At 43.7% G+C, this 23,938-nt stretch overlaps 1 protein-coding gene across 1 annotated transcript in view; it reads left to right on the top strand.

Moving 5' to 3' along the window:
- Positions 1-23,938, top strand: part of LOC123765117 (uncharacterized) — a 936,064-nt gene that overhangs the window by 757,036 nt on the left and 155,090 nt on the right. Inside the window, exon 4 of the mRNA XM_069333184.1 lies at positions 9,092-9,258. Coding sequence (XP_069189285.1) covers positions 9,092-9,258 — 167 coding nt within the window. The remainder of the gene's footprint in view (positions 1-9,091; positions 9,259-23,938) is intronic.

The following is a 23,938-nucleotide window of genomic DNA, read 5'->3' as shown; positions in this document are numbered from 1 at the left end:
GGCTGAGGGTATGGACTAGGAGGGGGCTGAGGGTCTGGGCTGGGAGCGGGCTGAGGGTACGGACTGGGAGCGGGCTGAAGGTCTGGGCTGGGAGCGGGCTGAGGGTATGGACTGGGAGCGGGCTGAGGGTCTGGGCTGGGAGGGGGCTGAGGGTACGGGCTGGGAGCGGGCTGAGGGTATGGACTGGGAGCGGGCTGAGGGTATGGACTGGGAGCGGGCTGAGGGTACGGACTGGGAGCGGGCTGAGGGTCTGGGCTGGGAGGGGGCTGAGGCTACGGACTGGGAGCGGGCTGAGGGTCTGGGCTGGGAGCGGGCTGAGGGTACGGACTGGGAGCGGGCTGAGGGTCTGGGCTGGGAGCCGGCTGAGGGTCTGGGCTGGGAGCGGGCTGAGGGTATGGACTGGGAGCGGGCTGATGGTACGGACTGGGAGCGGGCTGAGGGTATGGACTGGGAGCGGGCTGATGGTACGGGCTGGGAGCGGGCTGAGGGTCTGGGCTGGGAGCGGGCTGAAGGTACGGGCTGGGAGGGGGCTGAGGGTCTGGGCTGGGAGGGGGCTGAGGGTACGGACTGGGAGCGGGCTGAGGGTCTGGGCTGGGAGGGGGCTGAGGGTACGGGCTGGGAGCGGGCTGAGGGTCTGGGCTGGGAGGGGGCTGAGGGTACGGGCTGGGAGCGGGCTGAGGGTATGGACTGGGAACGGGCTGAGGGTACGGACTGGGAGCGGGCTGAGGGTACGGACTGGGAGAGGGCTGAGGGTCTGGGCTGGGAGCGGGCTGAGGGTACTGGCTGGGAGGGGGGCTGAGGGTCTGGGCTGAGAGGGGGCTGAGGGTACGGGCTGGGAGCGGGCTGAGGGTACGGACTGGGAGGGGGCTGAGGGTCTGGGCTGGGAGCGGGCTGAGGGTACGGGCTGGGAGGGGGCTGAGGGTCTGGGCTGGGAGGGGGCTGAGGGTACGGACTGGGAGCGGGCTGAGGGTACGGACTGGGAGCGGGCTGTGGGTACGGGCTGGGAGCGGGCTGAGGGTCTGGGCTGGGAGCGGGCTGAGGGTACGGGCTGGGAGGGGGCTGAGGGTCTGGGCTGGGAGGGGGCTGAGGGTGCGGACTGGGAGCGGGCTGAGGGTGCGGGCTGGGAGCGGGCTGAGGGTGCGGGCTGGGAGCGGGCTGAGGGTACGGACTGGGAGAGGGCTGAGGGTCTGGGCAGGGAGCGGGCTGAGGGTACGGACTGGGAGCGGGCTGAGGGTCTGGGCTGGGAGGGGGCTGAGGGTACGGGCTGGGAGCGGGCTGAGGGTACGGACTGGGAGGGGGCTGAGGGTCTGGGCTGGGAGCGGGCTGAGGGTATGGACTGGGAGCAGGCTGAGGGTCTGGGCTGGGAGGGGGCTGAGGGTACGGGCTGGGAGGGGGCTGAGGGTCTGGGCTGGGAGCGGGCTGAGGGTACGGACTGGGAGCGGGCTGAGGGTCTGGGCTGGGAGGGGGCTGAGGGTACGGACTGGGAGCGGGCTGAGGGTCTTGGCTGGGAGGGGGCTGAGGGTACGGACTGGGAGGGGGCTGAGGGTCTGGGCTGGGAGCGGGCTGAGGGTACGGACTGGGAGGGGGCTGAGGGTCTTGGCTGGGAGCGGGCTGAGGGTCTGGGCTGGGAGCGGGCTAAGGGTCTGGGCTGGGAGCGGGCTGAGGGTACGGACTGGGAGGGGGGCTTAGGGTACGGACTGGGAGCGGGCTGAGGGTCTTGGCTGGGAGCGGGCTGAGGGTCTGGGCTGGGAGCGGGCTGAGGGTACGGACTGGGAGGGGGGCTGAGGGTACGGGCTGGGAGCGGGCTGAGGGTACGGACTGGGAGCGGGCTGAGGGTCTTGGCTGGGAGCGGGCTGAGGGTCTGGGCTGGGAGGGGGCTGAGGGTACGGGCTGGGAGGGGGGCTGAGGGTGTGGGCTGGGAGCGGGCTGAGGGTACGGACTGGGAGGGGGCTGAGGGTACGGGCTGGGAGGGGGCTGAGGGTCTGGGCTGGGAGCGGGCTGAGGGTCTGGGCTGGGAGCGGGCTGAGGGTACGGACTGGGAGCGGGCTGAGGGTCTGGGCTGGGAGGGGGCTGAGGGTCTGGGCTGGGAGGGGGCTGAGGGTCTGGGCTGGGAGCGGGTTGAGGGTCTGGGCTGGGAGCGGGCTGAGGGTATGGACTGGGAGCGGGCTGAGGGTCTGGGCTGGGAGCGGGCTGAGGGTATGGACTGGGAGGGGGCTGAGGGTCTGGGCTGGGAGCGGGCTGAGGGTATGGACTGGGAGGGGGCTGAAGGTCTGGGCTGGGAGCGGGCTGAGGGTATGGGCTGGGAGCGGGCTGAGGGTACGGACTGGGAGCGGGCTGAGGGTCTGGGCTGGGAGGGGGCTGAGGGTGTGGGCTGGGAGGGGGGCTGAGGGTACGGACTGGGAGCGGGCTGAGAGTACGGACTGGGAGGGGGCTGAGGGTCAGGGCTGGGAGGGGGCTGAGGGTACGGACTGGGAGCGGGCTGAGGGTGTGGGCTGGGAGCGGGCTGTGGGTATGGACTGGGAGCGGGCTGAGGGTATGGGCTGGGAGGGGGCTGAGGGTATGGACTGGGAGCGGGCTGAGGGTACGGACTGGGAGCGGGCTGAGGGTCTGGGCTGGGAGGGGGCTGAGGGTACGGACTGGGAGCGGGCTGGGGGTGTGGGCTGGGAGAGGGCTGAGGGTACGGACTGGGAGCGGGCTAAGGGTGGGGCTGGGAGCGGGCTGAGGGTACGGGCTGGGAGCGGGCTGAGGGTACGGACTGGGATGGGGGCTGAGGGTCTGGGCTGGGAGAGGGCTGAGGGTCTGGGCTGGGAGCGGGCTGAGGGTATGGGCTGGGAGGGGGCTGAGGGTCTGGGTTGGGAGCGGGCTGAAGGTACGGACTGGGAGCGGGCTGAGGGTGGGGCTGGGAGCGGGCTGAGGGTAAGGACTGGGAGGGGGCTGAGGGTCTGGGCTGGGAGAGGGCTGAGGATCTGGGCTGGGAGCGGGCTGAGGGTGGGGCTGGGAGCGGGCTGAGGGTACGGACTGGGAGGGGGCTGAGGGTCTGGGCTGGGAGAGGGCTTAGGGTCTGGGCTGGGAGCGGGCTGAGGGTGGGGCTGGGAGCGGGCTGAGGGTACGGACTGGGAGCGGGCTGAGGGTCTGGGCTGGGAGCGGGCTGAGGGTCTGGGCTGGGAGCGGGCTGAGGGTCTGGGCTGGGAGCGGGTTGAGGGTCTGGGCTGGGAGAGGGCTGAGGGTAAGGACTGGGAGGGGGCTGAGGGTCTGGGCTGGGAGAGGGCTGAGGGTAAGGACTGGGAGGGGGCTGAGGGTCTGGGCTGGGAGAGGGCTGAGGGTGCCGACACGTTCCACGTTGATGGCTTATGACCCAGATTAAATTTACCAGCTTACACCGAGGATTGTCCAGACTGTTCTGGAGAAAACCAGCTGTTTTCCATCTCACTCGTATGCTAAGTATATTGTAGTTCTGGCCAGCGACTCAAAGATAGACTGAGCATGTGAGCGCAGTTATGCAACCCGTCCTCTTAAAAATAACGTCACTCCTGGCTCGTATGCGCACTATGGCCAAATTTGGACGTAATTTGAAATGAAATCGACTCACAAAAGTGACGTACTGTTCCGTTTTCTGTTTGAGTCGTCCGGCGTACTCTGCCAGCTTAGAAAAGGATTCTGTCCATTCACGTTTTTCATACCATTTTGAAACTTTATGAGAATTTCCTGCCCACCTAACCTATCAGAGGACCCTTAACTTACTGTTGTTGAAAAAAAAATCCCAAATTTATATTATTTTTTTTTTCATTTTCAAATTACGTCCATATTCGGCCATACGGGCAAACGGCCAAAAGCGACGTTCTTTTTAAGAGGACAGGTTGACGTGCAAGACTATAAATAACCACAAGGAAGACACGAAGATTTAATTTAAAATTTTACTTGTTGATAAGTGAATTAATGATTTTAAATTTATTTTGTCTTAAACTAACAATAAATTACAGATAGGAGGAGTCCCCAGCGATGAAGAGTCGAGAGGCAGCCATATTTTACACGAGGAGATATATGCATTATATACATATTTCGAGTCTACAGATAATGTTACTCGATATATGCATTATATACATATAACGAATATACAGATAATGTTACTCGATATGCTGTAGGATATAGATCTTCTGAATAGCTAAGCTGTTACTACTAATTTACTAACCATAATTCAGATAGTGCAGGGAAATTAAATAATTTAAAAAAATAATTGAATATACTTTAACATTTAACTTAAATATAATTCATAATTACCACTCCTGCTCTACCTGGAGTCGGAAGAACCCAATACACCTCCACTGTAGAAAGTGTGCGGAATATTACCAATGTTATACACTCCGCTAATATTAGCAGCAATATCCAATATACATTCCATTTGCATTTAAACTTTAAATACATAGTTAAATCATCTACATAACCCCACATAATAAAGATTTTATTAGGTTTAATTAAGATCTTAACCGGGTATAATAAAGACATTAACCGAGTTTACTTAACAATTTAACCAGGCTTAATAAAACCTTAACTAGGTTTAATAAAGACCTTTACTAGGTTCAACAAAGTTCTTAACCGGGTTTAATAAAAAATTAAACTGGGTTTAATAATGACCATAACCGGGTTTATTAAAGACCATAACTGGGCTTAGTAAAACCTTAACTGGGCTCTAGAGTATTTAGAATGGTGATCATTGTGGTAAGAGGACCACATATATCCGAGCAGCACCAAGGTACCCCAGGTACCGGGCATCAGTAAGGCTCTACAAGTATGCCCCATGTACCGGGCATCAGTATGGCTCTAAAAGTATGCCCCAGGTACCGGGCATCAGAAAGGCTCTAAAAGTATGTCCCAGGTACCGGGCATCAGTAAGGATCTACCAATATGCCCTGTTACAAACCTGTTACAAACCTAATCTCCATTATGCAATATTTTGGGAAGAAATAGTTTACGCAGCAAATTAGGAAGGGAAGGAATTATATACAAACAAGGGGTATAAAATTTGTTGCTGGATGACTTGTTATTATTACTATTTTCTTTATTGACAAAATTTAATTACAATTTTGCCTAACATGAGGATTTCAATTAAGTCTTATTAAAGTGAGGATAATGCTGGTATTCACTGTCACGCAGGACAGAGGGTCATACACAAGACAATAGGTTTAAACTGTAGGCTGAAGCACGTATATGTCATGGTTGCAATCAATGTTTTATTGTATGAATATGTAAAATCGTCTTTCTATTGTGCACTGCCATACAAGGACAGGGATGGATTCATAAGAGATGCAGCTTAAAAATACTATAAATTGTTCTTCATTCTTTAAAATGGACAAACAAATTTTAGATAAATTATTAGGATGTCGTCCTGTAAACCAATTTCAATGAAATAGTTATACAGTTGGTGGTACAATAGGCCAGAAGTCTAAAATCTTTTACAATTTCACATTCAAGAATATAGTGTTCTAGGAAATGCATTAAAGGTTTATCACAGAGTTTACAATCTGAATATTCTGGTAGTGGCTCAGCCTCACAAACCTGCCAGATGTGTCTATACCCAAGGCGAATTCGCGCAATGACTCCATCACATTGCCTGGTCCGGTTACTGTGCTGACCATACAAATACCTATTATTACAAAAGTTATCATAGCTTTTAATAATGCAGCTTTCAGGTCTCTGGACATTTCTTAGTTCTTCTAAATCTGAATTAATTTCTTTAATTTGTATATATCTAATAATTGCATTAGATAGTCCCAAGTCATAATCAGTGTTTTCTTTCCTGCAAGCCTCATTGGTCAATCTATCTACAAAGTCATGTTTTCCAACTCCAATATGGGATAGGATCCACACAAATTTTATACGATAGTTATTATCATTGGCAAAAATTGCATTCCATTTAATATTACAAGCTACTTCAGACATAAATTGTGATGAGTTATTTAAGGACTGCAGAGCACTTTTAGAGTCACAGAAAATCACTCCACCACCATTGAGCTCAAGGTACTCAGTGGCTAAATAAATGCCCAATAGCTCATTCTGTGTCATGCTTTCCCAGTTGTTCAATCTCTTTGTACTAGACATGATCATTTCATTCCCTTTATATACTGCACATGCACAACCTTTCCTACCAGTGCCTAATTGCACAGAGCCATCAGTAAAGGCATGGGTTTCAGATGGTTTGAGATTTTGAAGATGACTGTCAATAGCTTCTAATATTATACATCTCATAGTTTCAGTGTTATACATTTGTTTGACACTGATGGGGTATAATGTAAAGAGACCTGCACATCTTTCCAAGGGGGAATATAGTGAACAGTTTTATGAGGATTAAGAGACACATTCAGTTTCATATGATCATTGGCACAACAAGTGAGCCACACAATGTAAGGAGCTTTTTGCGGCGGATTAAGTGAATAGTCAGAATTGTTTAGAATGGATCTCAATTTAATTTGAATAGAACTGGAGGTCATTATTTTTTAAAGTTTTGGCACAAAATATAGTACTAAGTAGAACTATTCTCTCCTCTCGTAAAAAGAAGGTAATATTAGTTTCTTTCTCATGTTAACAATTCTAACAGTTCAAGGACAACCCAGGATGATGTGCATGGCATCATTCTGTACTACATCTAGGCCTTGTAGTTGTTTAGGAAAAAAATTAAGAAGATGCAAGGCATAATAATAATCAACAACAGATCGTATAAAGGCAAAATAAAAATAATGAGAATATTTTATGTTAATGCCAAATCCTTTGCCCACAAATGTTTTGAAAGGTTTAAGACGCTCAACAAGTTTTTTGCTTAGGTTGCTGATGAGATTTGTATCATTAACCTCGACTCCGAGATATTTATAAGACTCAAGTCTCCACAGTCACTCCATTAATAGTTTAGTTAACAAGAAGAGAATGGGAAATAAGAACCCTTATTTTATCAACAGAGATTATGAGGCCACATTCTACTACTTTCTTGGAGAATGCATCAAGTAACACTTGTAGCCTTGTTTACTGTGTGCCATAATACAAATATCATCAACATAACATATAACAGTTTCAGTAGGTTGTGCAGGTATGTCGTGGATAAGTTTGTGCATAAGTATATTAAAGAGCTAGGGCTTAGGACACCACCTTGAGGTTTGCCTAATCCGAATGCATCTGTTCTTGTACTTTTAACTCCTTTAAATAGGACACTAGCACGCCTGTTGGATTGGTAGCTTTTAATGCAACTCAGAAGATTACCTTTGATTGCAAATGCAACAAGTTATTCTAATATTATTTCACCATTTGCTACATCGAAAGCGTTAATTGAGGTCAATAAAGGCTGCCTGCGTCCCCATCCTGGGAGTGCACAACATATTCAGCAAAACATGTTTGTGTGCTACAATTGAGCATAAACCCATATAGGTTAGAAGCCATTATTTTTTTGTACCTGAAACATGACACGATTGAGAACAATTCTCTCCAAGACTTTACACATTCAAGATGTAAGAAAAATGGGTTCAAATTTTTGAGAGTTAGGTTTGGGAATTGGTACTAAGAGACTCTGTGTCCATTTCTTTAGCAAGATACCTTGTGAGAGGCTCATTTGATAGAGGTCAAGCAGAGGGTGGCTTGGGACATCATTCAGTAAGCTTAAGGTGTTATAAGTTATACCATCCTCACCAGTGGCAGTTTGTTTAGGTTTAACTAATGCTGATGTTAATTCAAAAAAGGTTATAGCAAACTGATCCATTAAATCTGGTTAGGAATGTGCTATTTCAATATTAGAGTGTCTGTTAATGTTCGTATTATTTAAATGCTGCTGTATATCTGGAAATAAGGAAGAAATTTGTGAGACACTAGACCATTGAGCTAGGAGCATGTTAGCATATTCTGCAGGAGTATGATGAAGCTGAACTGGGGTTGAGGGTTTGGTAATGTTTTAATTTTGTTCCACATTTGCGATAATGTTGTAGTTCTATTGATACCTTGTAGGAATTGTTCCCAATATGTGTCCTTAACTTGACCCTTAAGCTCGCGAAAATCTCTGTTGGCATAGAGGAATGCTAGTCAATTGTCAGCTGTTTTGTCTCGTTTATAACAGTCAGCAGCTGAAGCACTTTAGCTCGGTCTGCAATAATAAGAGGATCCTCTGTCCATGATGAAGAACGAATGTTTTTTTTTCCTTAATGTAGCCCAGGTATCATAATAACCGGTAATGATACTGACAAGATTATTGTAAAAGTGGTACTGATACAGGTGTATACCCAGTGTACCACTTGTGTACATAAGACTTAAAGTGCGGTTTAAGATTGTCTAAATGTTAATTTTAACCCTAGGATGAGGATTGGACCTAATATCCACTACATTGTACTCACAATATATTGCAAAATGATCACTTACTAGTTCTGGGATGAGCTTAACATTGACGTTACTATCTGCTAGCTGGAAGATGGCCATCAGCTGGCTGCTGGCAAACGGTGGCTCCCTGAGATTCCTCCGCCCAAGGAAGTAGTGCCTACAGTCAGGCGTTGATTATAAATTACCGGTAAAATAAATGTCTTGTAAAGTAAAAGTCGACTCTTTATTATGACCTACCAGTAATGTAAAATAGAATATTTAGAGAATCAGGGATGGTTGAACATCTGGTATTAAGGGGCAGAAGTGACAGGGCGTCGAGCTCAGTGGACTACGCCGTAAGAGGGCAGACAGAGACGAAGTGTTGGCCAGAGTCTCACAGTTCTCGATATTTACACTCCGCCAGACAGCCAGATAAACCACGAATTTATATTTATATAAAGCGCTGGAGACCATTGGGTTGTTTTGAGAAACTGCAGAGTAGGAACATTGAGGTTCTTCTCCGTCCCCGACCAATGCGGTCTCCGGGTTGGGAGTCCCTGAGCCTAGTTTTCCCAACTTTGAGGGGAAGACGGAGAGTTTGATGCAAGGGTGACAGCTTCTCCCCAATATCAACCTACCATGGCTTTGCGCCCTGGAGAGGCCACTCTACAACCAGAGCATAACTCCATAGTCTTCTGAGACTGATGATGACTACTATTACTAATAGTAGTAGTATATGCCATATACTAGAATCCATCCTCCACAGGTATCGGGTGGTTGCGGAGGTGATGGCTCCGCAGCGGAGCGTGGTACTGGAGCGACTCCTGCCTCTCACCCAGTACCAGGTCTACATCACCACCGTCCTCAACAACACTGTCGTCTACACCTCCCCTGTCGTCACTTTCTTCACAGCAATAGACGATGTTCTCCACAGTAAGTAGAGTTGTACTCCAACTACACCGCACCAACACCATCCTACACTCTGCTACTATATATTCTACATCATATTACAGCACTTTCTACTATGACACAGCACCCATAAACATGCTATTTCATTTTCTATATATATTTTCTCTGTATATGATCAGTGTAAGGTCTTTATATATAAAATGTCTGTATATATTACATATGATAATTTCCTGCACATGTAAATAATATATGTGGAAATAACATTTCATTGACTTGCACCATCGGAGCCTTGAACTCATGACCACTGGAGTGGAAGACAGAAGCTTGATTCACCTAACTACAAATACCAGCAATTAAAGCGGATGGAGTTGTGGTATTGAGAATGGTATTACTTAATACCTCCTTCTTGGAAATGAAGTGTATGATGTCTACCCAAAGTATCCGTGGTGTATCCAATATATCATACATTTTGGAGAGCAGTGTCCAGAACTGCACCTGTATTATATACTACATTAGTTTGTCAGTGTAGGAAAAACCTGCCAGGATTGATATGAGAGGTGAACTACCAGGGACTTGTACTAAACTAAATTAAAAATTACTGTCTGCAAATTAATTCAACTAATGCCTCTAGCTAGGGTTGTAAATCCTAGCTCCTCTTTTCCTAATGACAGATTGTGGGCTGCAAGGGGCAGGTTGGGTGAATGAATTAGTTGACACATAGATTGAAGATCCACAGTCCACCTGCAGAAAAGTATCTCACATTAACTTGTATTTTTTTATACAAGGATAAGATTTTAATAAATTCAGTTCTATGACTGGACACTGGTTCTGTTTAAAGCAGGGATTTAAACATATACATAGTCCAGCCTAGCACCATAACTATCAACAGTCAATATTCTTGTACTATAAACAACAATTTAAATTGTAGAAGTATGATAAAATTGTAGAAGTATGACCTTAAATGTGGTCTAAGTACTGTTAACTAAGTACTAAAAATTATATTCAATTAGATAAACTTATATGATAACTTAAATATAACTAAACAAGCAATTGTTAACTTAATTTATATGTTCAAGGATATATATATATAGATACATTCAATTTATATAAAAATTCAGTTGCTGCTCTACAATATTAATAAACTTACTGAAATATGAGGCATTGCCTCACTCTATAACCGACAGAAAGACTTATTGGATATATTAAAGTTATACAAGCATACAATTGGTCAATTAATACTCTAATAACATTCAATATACTTCTCTAAATGTCGGGTGCCTGCCTGACAAGTGTGCCAGACTGAATAACTCTCTTGTTGAGTTTAGGCACGATATTTTATATCTCAGCTTTGCTGTAGAGTGTTCTGGTAGTGTTGCTACGTAATTATTTCCTTAATTGCGTTTGCAGTAGGATGATTGGTGGTGATGGTGGAGGTGGAGACAGAGTCACTTTGTGTGCTCCACTATACACTCTTATTATATATGTTTTAGGATTTTTTTTCTTGTAGATATATTGTCCAGGTACTCCCCCAGTTCTAGAGAGTAAATACTGGTGATAAAGGTAATTCGATATGGTATTCTGAGCTAATTAATGTTCGCTAAGCACCGTGACACACGTTCACTGTTTTGAAAACACACACGTTATGCCCAGGGCTCCCCAGTTGGTCGCCTCATTCCCGAGATGGCTCCTCCCTCTCCCTTGAGAGGGGTAGCTTTCAATGTATATTGATTGATTATTTTTACTATCTAGACGTATGATTGAGATAAGATGTGAATATAATATAAATAGATATAGGATTTAACCCTTAAACTGTGCAACACGCCTGCAGGCACGCGTCTGGTTTGCACAACGCCCCTCCGGGTATTTTGATTTTTTGCGTTCCATTCAAAACTGGCGCGCGGTGACGCGGGTATGGTATGGGTGGGTGGGGGCCCCAGTGATCGTCCGCCATCTTAAAAAAAAATCCCAGCATGCCCTGCGGCCGTGGGGAGCCTCAGTTTCACAGCAGCAACCATGTCTGACGCATCCTCTACGAGCTCCCGCTCCACGGTGACCCGCGGTCATGGAAAACGACTCTCTGAGGAGGAAATACACGATATTTTGTATGATGACGGTGCTCTGGATGATGACCTGGACTATGATCCAGAGAAAGACCTAACTCAGAGATCTGATACGAGTGAGGAAGAGACGGAATTGGAAGATGTGGCAAGTGTGTGTGGTACACGTGCCTCGCCCGGCCTGCCTCGCCGCCCTGGGTCAACACCGTTATCATCACCACCATCATGTATGTCCCCAGACGCTAGTAGTTTATTCAGTGATAGTACATGTACACGAATCTTTCTCGGGCTTCAGTGACATTGGCTCCGATACGAGTAGTGTGGACGACCCGAGTACGAGCAGTGGTGGTGTTACCAAGCGGGGTTTTGCTACCTCAGCAACACGCCGCGGCAGGCGGCAGCGTGCCTCACAGCATGTGGACAACGACAGTGGCCCCTCAACATCATTTATTCGTGGTAGGTCTACAGTACGTAAATCTGCCTCAGCGCCTAGCATACCCTCACGCAGCTCCAGCAGAAGCAGCGGACGACGTAGCCGTAGTTTTGGTGCTCGTGGTGGTGTTGGCCGTGGTGTTGGCGCCAACACCAAACCCCCTGGTGTACTTGTGTGGGAGGATTGCACCCCATTTGTCCCTCAAATACCAACATTTGATGATAGCGATTTTGGTGTTATACCATTATTCCCATATACTGGTGATGATATGGCAGACATGGAATATTTTCAGGCATATTTTGACAATGTATTCATGATGCATCTTGTGACTGAGACAAACAGGTTCGCTCACAGCCTCATAGACGAAGGCATTTTACCTGCCTCACGGCTCACACGATGGAAGGACACGACAATCGACGAAATGTATGTGTTTCTGGCACTCTGTATGATGATGAAGCACTCTGAGAAAGCTGTCATCCTGGATTATTGGAGCAAAGACAGCCTTGTTCCATCGCCTGTGTTCAACCGGTACATGTCGCGTGATAGGTTTCTCTTGATTCTCAGGTGCCTGCATTTCGAGAATAATGCAAATGAAGACAGACACGACAGACTGTGGAAAGTACGGAAGATGTTCAGTGACATGAGAGGGAAGTTCAGGGATTATTTTGTACCTGGACAGAATGTGGTTATTGACGAGTCGCTTGTACTGTTCAAGGGGCGACTGGCATTCAAGCAGTACATTCCATCAAAGCGGCACCGATTTGGACTGAAGTTTTTTGTGCTGTGCGACTGTGAGACTGGTATTGTCTTGGACATGATATTATATTCTGGTACAGACGTCGACATACCGGCTCAAGATGAACACGGGTTCTCTGGCAGTGTCGTAAAAACCATGATGGAACCGTTGCTGAACAAGGGGCATGTACTGTTCACCGACAACTATTACACCAGCCCCTTGTTGACCAGATACCTCCTTGCCCACAATACCGGCGTATGTGGCACTGTGAAGAGCCACAGGAAGGAAATGCCAGTGTTCGGTATAGCTATAGCCGTGGGTGAGTGCCAGCTGCGCAAGTGTGACAATACGCTGTCAGTGCGGTGGAAGGACAGACGCGAGGTGAATATGCTGACTACGATTCACACCGGTGCCATGTTGGACAGTGGGAAAGTCCACTTTCAGACACGCAACACCGTGTATAAGCCAGACTGTGTCATAGACTACAACGTGAACATGCGCCTCGTCGATAAGTGTGACATGATGCTTGGTGGAGTGGAGTGCGTGTGCAAGTCTGTGAAGTGGACTAAAAAGTTCTTCTTCCACCTCATGGATGTTGCAGTGCTCAACTGCTTCAATATGTACCTAGTAAAATCTGGCAGGAGACCGTCTATACGTACATTCAGTGCTGGTGTTGTGTCACAGCTGCTAGTAAAGTATGGCAAGGAGGGTTCTGTTGTACCGCGCGGAGTGCAAGCAACAATGCCACATGCAGCTCCAGACAGATTGAGGGGTAATGAGAACTTCGGAGTACATATGCTCGAGTATATGCCAGGCACAGCATCACGGGAGAAGGGTAAACGTGCGTGTATAGTATGCAGGAACACTACCCGCAGAGAACAGAAACGAAGATGTATCAGCACCTGGTGCGTGGAGTGCAAGGTGCCACTCTGCCCCGTTGGCTGTTTCGCAGCATATCACACACTCGTGGAGTACTGAGTGTGTTTATGGTGTGTGTATATAGTGTGTGATACTGTACAGTGTGTATATAAAGTGTAAATATAAATATATTAGGCATGATACATTGGAAATTGTGCAGGATAAGTGAACTTGTTTGCGATGCATGTAACACAGTGTCTACGGACAGTACGGATGTTGTACTGCGATATTATAGTGTACGTGTTCATTATACATTGGATTGGCACATAAAAACAATGAAAATGTATTTGGAAAGGTGCGCAAAAAATGAACGAAAATATATTCGCGGCAACTCGCGCGCCCCGCCCCGAGTGCCCCACCGCCCCCGAGAGCTTACGGCACGGGCGCATGGGGAATGATGACGTCACGCCCCAACTTCCGGACCCCATAGCAGCCAAAGTAAGTACAATTTCAACTTTTTTTTACATACCCATACTGAGGGAAGGGTTTTTGACACTTTAAAAAGAAAAAAGAATTTTTTCCAGAGAATTTATTTCCTGCACACTGCGGGGGTGTCACATTTGGAGTCAACGCAGTTAAGGGGTTAAAGATAATAAGTAGTACTGGATAGTACTATTGATTCTTATTAAAGATTTGATATAATCCCTACCAGAAATCGATTCAATTGTTCCAATAGTTTTTTAATTTAGAAATTTTCTAGACACTTCTGGATCCTTGAGAAATCATGCACAAAGTCACATAAGCACCTATAAGGCCCTATGATGTATGTGATCAGAGGCATTGTCATCTAGGATCAAGATGTATAATGAATCTGTAGTGATTCTGATATGATTTTGATATGATATAGAAATAATACATTTCTTAGATAATAATATAGATATAGTGGGAAAAAATTTCCCACATCTTCCAGAGGGAGAGAACTGACACAGAGTCCAATGCTAAGGACAATAGTAACCATGTGTGTTCAATTACTCTCCATCGGATTGATAATACAAGTGCAAATTTTGCTTGCACTTTTGTGCGACTGTCCATTGTGGACGATTGTGTCTGTTAGAAGTCTGTGGGTCATGAGGAGTAAGAGGGTCTTGGGTTCTCCCAGGATCTAACTGTAGCTGACTCACTGATTCCATGTGGATGAGTTTGTCCAATGTCTTCAGGGAAGTTGTTCCTTTAGACAGGATTTTGACTATTCTCAAAATCCCCTGACTATCTGGATGGACTGAGACAACTTTACCCAACGGCCAGTCAGTCCTAAGACCATTACTGTCTATCAAGACAATATCGCCAGGTTGGAGATGATATATATTATGTGGGACACTGGCCCCATAGTGATGTTCTCGTAAAGATGTAAGATATTCTTTTGTCCAAACATCATTCCATTTTTGGATTATGCTGGACAGATGCTTATACCCCTGAACCAACTCGCTCTGACCTCTGATCTCTGATCTCATCATCCACTAGAGATGGTATCGGAGTCAGAAGTCTTTCATACATTAGGTGGGCAGGACTTAATGGCTCATGTTGAGTATGATCATCAGACAAGTACATCAATGGCCAGTTATTCACCCTTGAATCTGTTTCTGTGATTACGGTCTGGAGTTCTTGAAGATTGATTTTCTGACGGTGTAGATATTTTCTCAAGGATCTTTTGACAGTTTTTATTAACCGTTCATTAAATCCTCCATGCCATGGGACTCTAAGAGGGATAAATTTCCATCTGCAATGACGCTGTTCCAGTGTGGAAGTAACTGCAGGATGGGAACAGATTTCCCATAGACATGCTTCTCCAGCTACCAAATTTGCTCCGTTATCTGAAATCATCAGCTTAGGGCATGATCGGCATGCTGCGAATCTGCGGAAAGCTTGAATAAATGATTGAGCAGTCATATCGGGTGTTACCACTAGATGTACTGCTCTGGTGGTTGCACAGGTGAACAGACAGATGTATGCTTTCATTAGTTTCTTATCTGCTGTTAGTCCCTGTTAGATATATTGCTCCTGTATAATCTACTCCTGTTGTATCGAAAGGGTGTAGATGGACCACTCGTTCCTTTGGTAGGGGTGGTGGTCCAGGATAAGAGCACGTTCTTACATCGTGTTTTATTAGAATTGTTTAATGCCAGCTATGTCACTGGGCAGTTGCCTGTATCATGGACCACCAGTCTTACGGTACCTGTACCAAAGCCTGGCCAACCTGATGCTTTCCGTCCCATCTCACTGACCAGTTGCATGTGCAACTGGTCAGTGAGATGGGACGGAAATGAGATGGACGGAAATGGCATGTGCAACTATTAAGCACCATTCCTTTGAGAGAATGGTGCTTAATAGATTATTGTATAGAGTTAAAGAGCACATGTCACCTGATATCAATGGTTTCACACATGGTAAAAGTGTACACAACTGTATCACAACCTTTCTTACTGTTCATGGAGATAAAAGGCACAAGTACACAACATTTCTTGATTTAAAAAATGCCTTTCATATTGCTAATAGGGAAGTGATTATGTATGAATTAGCGAGAATGGATATAGGGGGACATTTATTACAATGGATACGAGGCTATCTTACCAACCGGAAGTCCTCTGCACTGTTCCAAGGCAACAAGAGTGAAACTAAAGTAATGCAACTAGGCACCCCACAAGGAGGAGTACTTAGTCCTACCTTGTTTAATGTTCTAATTAATGCTTTACTAAAATCAATCCCAACTAGTCCGACAAACATCACTATCAGCTATGCAGATGACATCCTTGTGCATACTAAAACCCACCGCGAAATGCAAACAGTCTTAAATTGTATACATACAGCTTGTGAGAGCCTTGGTCTTGTAATCAACGCTGCTAAAACTAAGGTATTTTACAGACAAATTGGCAACCGCAAAAGTGGACCACGAAAACTTAAGATAGACAACATACCAATAGACTATGTCTCTTCTTTCAAATACCTTGGAGTCTCTGTCCCTTGTACCTCAACTGCAGTCGATAAGTTACATCAACAATGTTGAGACAGACTCAAGGCTCTCAGTACTGTAGTGGGGTACAGCCCGAAATATGGTGTTAATATTAGAAGAGCAAGAATGATGTATTTAGCGTATATAAGGTCTCTGATAGACTATCATGCACCAGCTTTGGTCCTGCAGAATGGCAAAAGTATTGATAGACTGGAAAAAATGCAAAATGAAGCACTCAGAATTATACTTGGCTGTCCTATAACTACCAAAGTTCTCAACATGCGGAAAGAATTAAATATACTTAGCATTCGAGATAGAATATTTGAAATTAATCTTATGATGGGACTAAAGCTGCTGCGTGATAACAAAAACAACATTGTGTCAGTTGCAATGTTAGAACACATACGAAATGGAACTAGCGAGTCTAAATGGATTCAAAGAACTGCCACACATATTAAAATGATGGGACTGCACGATGTATATACAGATGAAAGACTACAGCACTTCCTTCCACCCTGGCAGATAGTACCTTTTGACATCCAGACCCCTGCATACCCCACCAAGAAACTAATCACAAGCAACCCTCATGCTCAGCTTGCTGCTAAATTAAGCACCATAGAACACATTCACAATATACAAGCTGAAAACAACATTGCACAGACCATATACACTGACGGATCACTCAATACAGCTACAGGGAGGGCAGGAAGTGGTGTTATTGCTCATCAGCCCGATGGCAGCACAATTCAAAGAAATATCCAAATTAGTAACTGGGCGTCCACAATGCAAGCCGAGTTGGTAGCGATACTGGTAGCACTCGAAATTATTGACAACACTGAAGTAGACAGCTTAATTATTTCTGACTCCCTTTCCTCACTACGAGCAATAAACAGTTTGCAATCAAGTAATAACGTGCTTGTCTTGGAAGCTAGACGTAGATATGTAAGAATACTTAGCAAGAGGGTAAATATAAAAATGTTGTGGATTCCTTCTCACATTGGCATGCAGGAACATGACAAAGTTGACGCCCTTGCTAAGGCTGCAGTAAATAAAGACAGTATTGAATGGAATCTTGAGTTATCAAATAGGTCCCTTAAAAGTATCATTAGACGAGAACTCCTAGATGGATTTGAAGAAAGTAGAACAGTGCAAACTGGAACTAGTAGGTCCATTGTTCATCACAATGAAATGTGTGAAGTAAAACATGTGTATGGGGCAAGTAACAAAGTCAGTAGACTAACAGATGTTGTCACAGCTCGTATAAGACTTGGCTACAAGTATCTCTGGCAGTTCGGCTTGTATAGGGATCTAGATGAAGTAAAGTGTAAAGTGTGTGGACATAGGCAGGGACACACACTCGAACACTATATCTTGGATTGTTGTAAAATTGAGCCTTTTGGAGATGAATCTGGGCTCACTCTGTATGATATGGCAACCTATCTTATTACCATGGATAAATTACCTGAAATCCTTGCACTGTACCCACATTTTGCTTCCAGTAGATGAACGACATATGAGATTCAGAAACAAGTAGTGTATTGTGAGGACTAATAATAAACAGAAGCTCCCCTATGACTCTGTAATATCCCCATTGGCCAAACTATTATGTATTAACGACAAGACCTACCATTAATGTATGATGACTTACTGTAAATATGTAGCTCTTGTAATAGCACTTTCTCTGTAACTAGCTGACATTGTATCTATAAGGTGTGAAGGATTGAAGAAATTGTTTATGTAATAATCTAAGATGAGGTCTGATAAAGACCTTTTGTGCCCTCTGTAATGCTTTTGCGCTACCGCTCACAGGATGAGTATGGGGTGCACAATAAACTAGCCGCCTTCGGCGGCAACAATCAAATCAAAATCTTGCATCGTACCTTCGGCATATCATGCAATTCTTCAAGATTGATTTGACTGACTGTCTTCCTTGAGGAATCCAGTACTGCTGTCTGATATATGTGAGTGTGTCTAACACTCCTACATGTTTGATGATTTGTTGATGTGTATGTAACACAATCAACCTTGTGATCCAATGATTTTTTGGTAAAAGCCATGGATGCACGGTATCTAGATTGATATCTGCGTGTTTAAGTCTCCCTCCACAACGCAGAATGTTGTGATTTTCTTGGTCTATCCACAGACCGAGATTTTGTTTTAACTTATGTGAAAGATTTTCATAGTTATTCCCATAAGTTTCTCTCTGGGCTTGTCTTACCCAATAGATAAGTGCATCAGGAAGCGTGTATTTTATACCTCTTTCCTGAGATAATGAGATTAATTAATGAGCGAGGAGTAACGAGTACAATCCAAGTATATCAATCCAAGACTGATATTTGAGCTGGCTGCCTGGTGGTAGTTTTGGTTTGTGTCGTAATGACGTGTTGCTTTTGTTCCGGCCAACTACCATTCACTAACCATCGAGGCCCATGAAACCAAATATCTGCCTTTGCAAACTGTTTAAACGTCATACCTCTTGATAAGAGATCAGCTGGATTATCTTTTGTTGGTACATGCAAGAATTGAAAGCCTGCAGAAATTTCTTTAATTTCTGAGACGCGATTTATTACATATGGAGTTGGACAGTTGTCGTTTCGTACCCATTGTAAGACGGCTTCATTGTCAGAGCATATAATGACATCTTTGAAGTTCATGGTAGACAAGACTTGTTTGATATGCACTGCTAAGCGTGTGCCAGTTAGCAATGCAGTTAGTTCCATCTGAGGCAAAGTTCTCTTTTTTAAGGGAGTGACTCTTGCCTTAGAGGTGATAAGATATGATTGATTAGAAGTCACTATGTAAACACAAGCTCCAAAAGCTTTGGCTGATGAGTCTGCGAATACATGTAGTGATACTTCATCATTTTCCTCGACTATGTGTCACGGAAAGATTATCTTTTCAACTAAAATTTGTTCTTGAGCCACTTCCATCTAAGCTTTTTGTAACTGGAGTGGTAGTGGATCATCCCAACCAACAGTACTCTTCCAAGCTTCTTGCACCAATAAACCCCATTTGATAGTTAAAGGATTTAGTAGACCAAGTGGGTCGAATACTTTGCTAACCTGTGAGAGCAAATCCCTTTTAGTAGCAATGCAATAGTTTATTGGTACTGATTTGATTGATATTGTGTCCGAGATTAGATCCCATTCCATACCTAACACCTTTTGTGATTCTGGTACGTGATATTCGGGGTAATCTCTTGCTATTTGATTATTCAATGTTGCATTATTAGAGGCCCAAGATTGTAGTGGCATGTTGGCACCTTGTAGCTCCTTGTTGGCCTCTTGATATATTTGTAACAGTTCAGTAGTACTGTTAACTGTTCCTTGAAAATTGTCTACATATAGATTCTGACTGATTTCAATCTTACAGGGACTTGATGATTTTTTCTGATGAGTATCTAGAGTTGCTTGCAGCAAAAATGAGCTACTTTTAGCACCAAAGAAAACGGAGGAGAATCTGTAAGTCACAATTGGACTATAGATATCTTCTGGGTTCTCTACCCATAGAAACTTAGCGAAGTCCCTATCTTCTTCCTGTAAGCCAACTCTTAGAAAGGCCTTACTAATGTCTGCTGAGAACGCATATTTGTTAAGTCTAAACTTCAGCAGTATGTCATACAATTTCTGAGTTAGACTCGGACCTGTTTGCAAACAATCATCTAGACTGGTTCCTTGGGGTCCAGATTTAAAGCTACAATTAAAAACTATCCATAAAGGAGTTGTTTTTTATTCTCTCATTACAGCCATGTGAGGTAAAGTATGGCCTGTTTGCTTATTGTCATGTTTCACGACTTTGATGAATTTATTCTTTAACTGTTGAGGAATAATCTCATGGTAGAGTTGTAAATGCTCAGGCCATTTTCTTAGTTTTGCTAATTGAGATTAAAATTGACTGTAAGCCATGTGATAGTTGGTAGGTAAGGTTTTATGGTTGATTTTCCAAGGTAGCCTTACCCAATACTGTCCATCATGGTACTGTACAGTTTCTAAGTATTTATTATATGAACAGACATCATCAGGACTTGGTTGTTCAGGAATTATTCCTATTGCATCAAGTTCTCACAATCTATGCACAGATTCCAATCCATCATCAATCATGTGGGGGATATTAAGTGGTGACTGTTCTTTGCCTAGTCACGCCACGATTACAGTTTCTGTATGATGTGATTTTTCAGGAGTTGAAGGTTAAAGATCTAGTACAGGTCCTGTCATCAATATCCCTCCTGCTGATTTGAGAAAATTCATACCCATAGATTCCTCTGATCCCAGAATGAATCGATGATAGTAGTCAGCTCCAATCAGGATTCTGATATCCCCTATGTAGTCAGAATCGAGCAGAGGATCTGCTAATTTGGTTTATTTTTTCTTTTAGGAATTTAGTAGTGGCTGCCAGACCAGTCACTTCTATTTCAGTAGGAAATTTATCAACTACTATGGCTTCGACTGTCCTTTAGGATGTACCTAGACAGAGATTGAGTTGTACTACCTGAAAGGTTCTAAGACCTGAATTGGTAAAAAAAAACCTGATATGGATATAGATACTTGCTTTGAAGATTTAAGTTGTAAATCTTCTGCCATATTTTTACTGTTAAAGGTTTTCTGTGACCCTTGATCCAAAAGCCTCTAGTTTGAATACAAATTCCTTGATTGCATAGTTCTAGCTGTGCAGTAGGTAATATGACTGTGGTAACAGTCTCTGTTTTTAAGGCGTTGGCATTACTCATTACTGTACAGAATTGTACAGCTATTGAGGTATAATTATCTTTTGGCTTTGCCTGAGACGCAGGTTGATTATTGGATGTCTGTGATCTGGATTGGGTGTTGATATCACCACAGAGTGCTGTGTGATGTACACTTTTATGACAATATTGGCAGTTTTGCAATTGAGTGTTACATTCACTTATATCGTGCTTCTGTAGACAATGGATGCACCTGTTCAGAGATTTCAGTCTACTGATTCGACTGGCACGGTCTTCATAAACTGTGCATAGATAAATGGTATGTGCTTCCTGGCAGAATAAACATCTTGGGGCACTCGTAGCTCCTTTTGTCTTATCTGTCTTGGGAGCTTGAATTCCTACAGTTCTGTTAACTGTGGGTAATATAGCATATGAGCCAACGTTACTCTGTTTCCACTTTGCAGAAGAGGAGTTTTGTTGCCTTGATTTTTGACTGCCAGTTTGGACATTTTTGCTTTTGTCCGTGGATTCACTTTTAGTGATTTTTTCTTGTGATCTAAGTTTTCCTTGGCTTCGTAATCTTTGTACATAAGCTCGAAGTCCATCAAAGATTTGGCTCTGTGATAAGATGTTGGTGTTATAATGAGTGCATAGGTTGTCTATGATCTCATTAGGAAGTTTCCTTTGAATGATTAACTTTGTAAGCTACTCTGCATTTCCTACAGGTACTTTTGTACTAAGGGCTTTGATGATTGATTCTATAGACAATCGAAATGATTGTAGTGACTCATAACTTATATTTGGAGAGGGTAAATCCAATAATTTGTATGAGAGATGGGCAATTGCAATCTCCTTATCACCGAAGTTATCTTGTAACAACTGTAGCGCATGGTCGTAATAATCATCTGTTAATGACAAATTAGCAATGACCTGCCTGGCTTCTTCCCATAACTGGCCTTGTAAATATTAAAATTTTGTAGTCCTTATGCGAGAAGCCTTGCAGTTTATTATAGACTCAATTAAAGGCTCTCCAGAAGGTATCTCAAACATCTTCATCCTTGCCCTCAAAATATGGTAAATGTACCTTTGGGAGCTCTGCTGCTATATGTGTGATAGTTGCAGTACCCTGCTGAGTGGATGAGCTCACATTTGATTGGGTTACTGCTTGTGATATTTGTTTGATTAAAGGATCTAGTTGATCTTGGATTTTATCTAAATACATTATTATTTCAGCAATGATTTCCTGAAGTTCTCTTTTGGTTAGATCTGCATTAGTCATTTCTGTTAGATAAATCTCTGCATGGCGTTTGATTTCCTCATACTTTTCAACAGCTGCTTTTACTCTGCCAGGATTGATATGAGAGGAGAACTACCAGGGACTTGTACTGAACTAAAAAATTAGTGTCTGCAAATTAATTCAACTAATGTCTCTAGCTAGGGTCGTCAATCCTAGCTCCTCTTTTCCTAATGACAGATTGTGGGCTGTAAGGGGCAGGTGGGGTGAATGAATTAGTTGATAGGTTGATTGAAGATTCACAGTCCACCAGCAGACAAGTACCTCACATTAACTTGTATTTCTTTATACAAGGATAAGATTTAAAAAAAACTTAGTTCTATGACTGAACACTGGTTCTGTTTAAAGCAGGGATTTAAACATATACATAATCCAGCCTAGCACCATAACTATCAACAGTCAATATTCATATACTATAAACAACAATTTAAATTGTAGAAGTATGATAAATGACATTAAATGTGGTCTAAGTACTGTTAACTAAGTTAACAGTACTAAAAAATTATATTCAATTAGATAAACTTATATGATAACTTAAATATAACTAAGCAAGCAATTGTTAACTTAATTTATATGTTCAAGGATATATATATATATATAGATATATTTAATTTATATAAAGATTCAGTTGCTGCTCTACAATATTAATAAACTTACTGAAATATGAGGCATTGCCTCACTATATAACCGACAGAAAGACTTATTGGATATATTAAAGTTATACAAGCATACAATTGGCCAATTAATATTCTAATAACATTCAATATACTTCTCTAAATGTCGGGTGCCTGTATGACATGTGTGCCAGACTGGATAACTCTCTTGTTGAGTTTAGGCACGATATTTTATATCTAAGCTTTGCTGTAGATTGTTCTGGTAGCGTTGCTATGTGATTATTTCCTTAATTTCTTTTGCAGTAGGATGATAGGTGGTGATGGGGGAGGTAGAGACAGAGTCACTTTGTGTGCACTTTTACACTTTGTGAGTGTAAACTATACACTCTTATTAGATATGTTTTAGGAATTTTTCCTTGTATATATATTATCCAGGTACTCCCCCAGTTCTAGAGAGTAAACACTGGTGATAAAGGTAATTTGATAAGGTATTCTGAGTTAATTAATGTTCGCTAAGCACAGTGACACATATTCACTGTTTTGTAAACACACACTACTGCCTGGGGGCACCCCAGTCGGTTACTTAATTCACGAGATGGCTCCTCCCTCTTCCTTGAGAGGGGTAGCTTTCAATGTATATTGATTGATTATTTTTATTGTCTAGACATATAATTGAGATAAGATGTGATTATAATATAATTAGATATAGAATTTAAAGATAATAAGTAGTACTGGATAGTACTATTGATTCTTATTAAGGATTTGATATAATCCCTACCGGAAATCGATTCAATTGTTCCAATAGTTTTTTAATTTAGAAATCCTTCTAGAAGCTTCTTGATCGTTTAGAAATCCTGCACAAAGTCACGTAGGCACCTATAAGGCCCTATGGTGTACGTGATCAGAGGCATTGTCATCTAGGATCAAGATGTATAATGAATCTATAATGATTCTGATATGATATGATATGATTTTGATATGATTTTCATATGATATAGAAATAATACATTTCTTAGATGATAAT

This window comes from Procambarus clarkii, chromosome 29 (genome assembly GCF_040958095.1).
Source record: "Procambarus clarkii isolate CNS0578487 chromosome 29, FALCON_Pclarkii_2.0, whole genome shotgun sequence".
In the NCBI taxonomy this organism is placed as follows: Eukaryota; Metazoa; Arthropoda; class Malacostraca; order Decapoda; family Cambaridae; genus Procambarus; species Procambarus clarkii.
The sequence above is the reverse complement of the archived record's forward strand: the minus strand, read 5'-3'. Positions and strand labels throughout refer to the sequence as shown.